The sequence below is a fragment of the Hordeum vulgare genome, chromosome 4H, assembly GCF_904849725.1.
Source record: "Hordeum vulgare subsp. vulgare chromosome 4H, MorexV3_pseudomolecules_assembly, whole genome shotgun sequence".
NCBI lineage: Eukaryota > Viridiplantae > Streptophyta > Magnoliopsida > Poales > Poaceae > Hordeum > Hordeum vulgare.
Genome location: NC_058521.1, coordinates 535,095,509 through 535,102,093, shown reverse-complemented (window position 1 = coordinate 535,102,093; position 6,585 = coordinate 535,095,509). Strand labels below are relative to the sequence as shown.

Below are 6,585 nucleotides of genomic sequence, written 5' to 3'. Positions count from 1 at the left end.
ATTGGGTCAACGATTTTTCAAATCTATCAGCAGTAACCGGCCTATAAAAATATATTAACCCCTCGCAAACTTGTGTCACCACACAAAAAGCGCCACCATGTGATATTATAGCCAAATAAAGTACACACAATCAACGATAAAATATATCCTACATAAATATGAGATGATTAGCGATAACACAAAATCACACCGCAAAAGGCCTATCAAATAACCGCATTATAAATAAACATAAAACACACTCGACCATCTCCTCACCGCCTCCCCCACCGGTCAAACTAAATACTCCATCAATTTTAAAATATAAGGAATATTAGTTTTTAAAAGTCCAATTTCTATAGTTTTCACCAAGTTCAGAGCCAAAAATACCAACTTTCACAAATATTAAACAAAAAATATAAAAATTCATTTCCCGATGAATCTAATAACATCGATTTGATATTATGAATTTTAATATATTTATCTACAAATTTAATCAGATTAAAAAAAGGTTTAACTTCTTAAAAAAGTAATACATCATCTATACTACTATTAAACAAGCAAACGAGATCTTTTCTAACTACACACAGCTATTAGACCCACAAAAAGCAAACACCAATCACCACCACACAGTTAGTCAAAAAATAATAATCTAACGGTCATCCACCATCCATGCACCATCACGGTGTGCACTTAGAAAATTCACCAAAGGCTGACCGTGCTCCACCTCGAACAGTTGCACCTCCCCGCAATCCCCTCCGCCTTCTCTATCGCCTCCACGCGAGCCCAGAACCGCCGCACTCCCGTGACGGCCCCATGCTCGCCACCGATGGTGCAGTTGCGCGCATGCCGTCACCATCCACCGATGAGGCACTTCCCCTCCCTTGAGTCGCCACCCGCTTCCTCTGCGGAGGACGCCACCCGCTCACTTCCATCAGATCTCTCCACGAACCCACTCCAGATTGCTCCATTCATTATGTCAGAAGGAGAAAAAAATCGCCACTGATTGTGCCTTCCTTCTGCTTCAGCCATCGCCGTGTGTGTGTTGAGGGAGGACCGGACACGCGTGTGCCAGCAGGGAGGATGCTGCCACCACGCTTTTCGAAGATGTGCGGAGTAGTCGTGCCTGAACGTTTGACGCCTCTACCACCATTGCTGCCTTCAAGGAGGATCCATGCCTGCATCTTAATGTTCTCCAAGCCGATTACATTGCTGGTGCAGGACACACGACAAAACAAATCTGAACCTCAGCAACATATTTGTTGGTAAAGTCCTCTTCCTATGATATCTCGGTAGGATGCATTCTTCAGCGATATATTTGCTCGGATTTGTTCAAGAAATTCTGAAATATTAGAATCTGTTTGGTTGTGTCGTTCACAGTCCTTGGGTGGCCATCCTCGGTGAAAAAACTTGTGACTTTGGTTGCTGGTAGCTTAATCATCTGGTCTTGTGTCTAATAGACAGATGTCGAATATAAAATTTGGATCTAACTCTGATTGAGAAGACTTGATTTTTTTTAATCTTGCGCTGATGAATGGCCTACTATTTCAACCTGTGAAATATTACTGAATTTATAACCTGTCAGATCAGGGTAGTTGCAATGCAACCTATGAAATCTTGATGAACGTTTGAATCTATGGGATTGGGATAGCTAATTTTGCATCATTGATAGGATGGCTACGTAAAAAATTCAGCAAGTTACATCTGCTTCATCGGGTTGATGCTTCATGCACAGCAAGTTTCCTTCCCCTTTAGTCGTCTTGCCTCGCTCGGTTTGACCTTGTGCGGACAGACGTGTAAACCACATCTTGTAGATGGCCGATATGGATTTTGCTCCACCCTCCATGACTTCACTTGAGTTAATTCCCCGTGATGCGACTGACACAAACTATCATCGGTATCCACAAAGATCACCCTGGAGATGGCCATCCTAATATTTATTTATTGTCATTTTTCTTAGGCTTACGGTACAATTGCGGTAAGTTAACTGCAAATAAGTGTTTTTTTGTGAAAAAACGACACACAGTTCTGATTACACCATGGTGATATTTTTTCTTGCAGGGAGAGAAGGAGGATAAAAAGCACAGGTCCTCTTCACAAGATAGGTACATACTTGGCTAAGCGATTAGTGTCGTGGGGATAAGCCTGACAGTAGATGAGTAGGGTACGAAAGTAGAGGGCAGAGTCCTAGCTACGGCAAGGTTGTATCAGTTCAGGCCCCTCTGTGGTAGAAGTAATAGCCCTACGTCTCGGTGCTTTGGAGCTTTAGCGTCGAGTGGAATATAGGTGTTACAGATTGCGAACCCTTGTGCCAGAGGGGAGGGGTGGCTTATATAGAGTGCGCTGCCCCTCATAAGTGTCCAGCCTTCCAGGATGCAATAAGTGTGAATAAATGCATACGTTACAGGTAACGTATGCCATAAATGATAATAACTACAGTAGTCTAACGTATGCCCGTTGGCCTCCCTGGGGTGGCTTCTGGCATTTGATGTCGACTGGCTTCTGGTCTTCACCGAGTGAAATCCAGTCGTCGAGTATAAGATAATCCTCCGAGTGGTTTCCTACCGAGTGGACAAGAGGTTGTCTTAATCCAGTCGGTGGGTATCTTGTGATCTTCAAGCTAATAATGAGGTGCCCTTGGGTAGGACTTATAGGTCAGGCCTATGACCCTACCCTAGGACTATAATCCCATCAATTAGTGCTTTCGCGGTTCATCTACATTGATCTTTGACATTGATTCTTGATTTACCCTTATTATTATCATTTGCAAACTTAACCATCTCTATCTCTCATGTTAATTCTGATTTTGGAGACATTTTAAGTGTCATGTCGACAAGGGTGTTTGATAAGAAATAATAGCAGGTTGCATGTGAGATGAATCAAGGTAATCTATATGATGTAGTGAAGGATAAACTACCCTCCCTCATGTTGTTTCTGGATATGTTATTTTTCAGTGAATTACTACTGAAGCATTGATTTAAGACTATTCTTGGTCATGTAAGAAAGCTCAGATTTATTTTGGCCATGTGATTTCCGTAAGCATATCCTGTAAATATTTTCATTGAAAGTTTCCCTCAGGTCAAACTGTTTTATTTCTTCTACACAGGAAGTTGGTACAATATGCAACCTTCAAAGCATAGGTTTGTGAATTTTATACCAGCTGCTCCTAATATTTCATTTCTCTGAGCTTTTGAGTTCTAATATTGTTCTGTATTCTGAGCTCTTGAACATTTGCCTGCACAAAAATGATCTAGAATAATTCTCTTCTAAGTCCAGAGTTAGTTGTACACATCATTTATTCAATCCTAAATTACTCCATGGTCTGAATTACTCATGTGGTGCATTTTATGTCCCCCCTTACATGTATGTCATCTTACTCATATATATTTTCTTAGCGTGTGTGTATATATATGCTCTCCAATCATCCTTAATGAATGTCATGTTCATTCTGTAACTAATTATCATGGTATTTCTGAATTTTTTATGTTGCTGCTTACTGGTCTTAAGACATCGAGAGGAGAGGCCAAGTAGCAGCAAGCATGCAGCTGTGTCATGCAAATAACCTAAGACTGTAGAAAGTCACTCATTGTACAAAACGAGAAAAACAAATTGCAGATCAAGCTTGCAAAGAGACAATTACGCAAACAAATTTCTTTGAGCATCTTCATCTCTAAATTTTGATCTAACTCCCTTATATTTTGTTTCTCGGCTTTGGCAATAACTTACAACATGATATCAAGACCAATTGGATCGCATCTTCACTAAGTGATACATCACAAGCTTGTTTTTGAATCATAATCAGGTCTAGTCATGTGTAATAATATTCTTCTTTCATGTGATGGATGAAAACATTAACATCTCTTTGCAAAAACATCACACAATGGTGTCTCACTTTCAATTTATATGTTTTGGTCGAATTTACATTTTATTTTGTATTACTCTGATTTTTAATTCGTCAACATTTAAAACGTGTGTTGCACGTGCACACTTGGTATCGAGAACAAACAGTGATGTTATGGTTTAGCTTCTTTACCAAAAATATGGTAATGCATTTTCACTCATGTTTGAGCTGGCAAGTTCTTTCCTTGCATGCTTGCACCTAGATGAACTGTACACCATGCACTTTTTATACAACAGTAAGTAGACTTAAATTCTTATACAAGATGCATAGGATTTCAATTGATATCCATAATTTCAGATTTTTAGCTAACAAAACTAAGTTGAAAAGTATGGTACCATGTCATATATCTGTGCATAATCTTCAGGTTTGTAGTTGTTATTTCCTTACATTCACAATAAGTACTATAAGTATATTGTAATATGAGACAAGCTTGCTAAGTACCTTTTCTTTTTTGATTATTAATGCAAAAGTATTATTGATCTCCCATGTTGCGTGTTGACGAATGAGCAGCCTAAATGCCTTTTCAGTAATGAATCTTAGTGAAGACATTTCGAAGGAGATGGGACCATGTTGGACAAGTCAAATTATTGGGCTAGAGGAGTAGTATTTTTTATTGCTTTGTTTCTATATTTCCTTCGGTGTATTTTTATGTGTTATCAACTTGGAATAGATGATACTCTCACAATCAAATTTGAAGGTACTCTTCCTTGCATTTTTTCTTTAAAGTTACTCTAAAAAAAAATAACATGGTTGGGCATTGTTGTCCAATACATTATGTTCCATTTTCTCCACCACCATATGCTCTTTATTTGTGATCGTATTTCTCTTACCAATTGTTTATTCATTCACATTATATTTATTTTCTGTTTGTAGTTTGTTTTTTCATCTATATTGGACTGCATGCCTACCATTGATCTTCTTTTGATAAACTTCTCATTGTTGCTCAAATTACTTTATGACATCGAGATGAATATAACGTCCAGCTTTATCTTCAAGTGTTGTGAGTGTATTTAGTTGGATTTGAATTCATGTTTGTCGTGGTTTATTTACGCGAGTGTGAATCTTACGTTGTATCTTTAAAGAAAGCATTGATCGAGGCATTGCACGTGCATGATTCCTAGTATAATTTAAAGTAGAACATTTTTTTTTTTGAAAATTCGAACAAATTCAACGTCGCAACAAAGCGTCTAACCCTTCTAGTTTTTATCATCTTTGTAACAAATCGATCCGGAATGAAGCTTTAACTTGTTTTTTGTTTGAAATGACGAGCAGCTATTCAGAAATTCATAGCACAAGTCCGAAATGCTTCGTAAAATGTCCAGCTGCCCGTCTATTTTCAAGTCGTCCACCTTTTTTTCAGGTCGTAAAATGTTCACGTCGCCCGCTTACCACATCAGCATCGCTCATGAGGCACACGGATGGCGATCCGCGTGACGGCCGTAAACTCGAATCCCCACCCTCCATCTGCAATCGATCCAACGGCGCCCGTGCCACCCCTCCGCCGCCCGCCCGGCGAAACCCAAACCCCAAAATCATCGCGCGCAAAGCATCGTCTGATCCTATTTAACGCCCCTCCATCCCTCCACGGATCCACCACCGCAAGAAATCTCAATCCCAATCTCCAAGCAGCACCAGCAGCGCACCTCCCCTCGCCGGCGACCACCCCAGCCCCGATGGCCCGCACGAAGCAGACGGCCCGCAAGTCCACCGGCGGCAAGGCGCCGAGGAAGCAGCTGGCGACCAAGGCGGCGCGCAAGTCCGCCCCGGCCACCGGCGGCGTGAAGAAGCCCCACCGCTTCCGCCCGGGGACCGTCGCCCTCCGCGAGATCCGCAAGTACCAGAAGAGCACGGAGCTGCTCATCCGCAAGCTCCCCTTCCAGCGCCTCGTCCGGGAGATCGCCCAGGACTTCAAGACCGACCTCCGCTTCCAGTCCTCCGCCGTCTCCGCCCTGCAGGAGGCCGCCGAGGCATACCTCGTCGGGCTCTTCGAGGACACCAACCTCTGCGCCATCCACGCCAAGCGCGTCACCATCATGCCCAAGGACATCCAGCTCGCACGCCGCATCCGCGGGGAGCGCGCCTAGGATGCGCATGCACCCTGTCCCTGTCCGATGCGCTTGGTTGCTAGTAGCTGCTTATGACTCTGTAGTTGTTTGCCCTCCTTGTATGTCGTGTGGATGCCATCGAATGTTCAAATCTCTGGTTTGATAAATGGAGTCACGCATCTTTTATGCTAAATCTGTCTCGCTGTTCTAAATTTTCTTTCCCTACCAGTATATGTTGTGCTTGATGGTCCGATTATGTGGGTTCACTGTAATTATGGCTCCCATTTGATTCCCGCGAGCTGGGAGCTCATCTGCGTGCTGCAGTTTCATGTTTGTCTCGGTGACTGCGAGTTTCTTGGAAATTTAGGCTGCGATCTGGGAGCACATCTAGGTGTTGAAAATGCAGATCTCATGTTCTCTTTTCAGTAATTAGTAATCCCGTATGCGTTTTTTCTTTAAACAGGCCATTACTTTCTGTGGATTCAGTTATAATAAGTAAAAATGTCAATCTGCTACGTAGTTTCTTGTGCAGCTACCAATCAATTCTGAAACAGCTCTCATCTGTGCATCAATATGCGAGAGGCTTGCTCATATGGACAGACAGATATTTCAGCATACTTGTTTTATCGTGATGCTCTATCATGCCACTGAAACACTGTTTTC

At 42.0% G+C, this 6,585-nt stretch overlaps 1 protein-coding gene across 1 annotated transcript; it reads left to right on the top strand.

Annotated features, from left to right (window-relative positions):
- The first annotated feature begins 5,477 nt into the window (after window positions 1-5,477).
- LOC123449322 (histone H3.2) lies at window positions 5,478-6,115 on the top strand. The gene has a single exon (XM_045126508.1). It carries the CDS (start codon window positions 5,551-5,553, stop codon window positions 5,959-5,961), a length of 411 nt encoding a protein of 136 aa, XP_044982443.1. The 5' UTR covers window positions 5,478-5,550; the 3' UTR covers window positions 5,962-6,115.
- The last annotated feature ends 470 nt before the right edge of the window (window positions 6,116-6,585 follow it).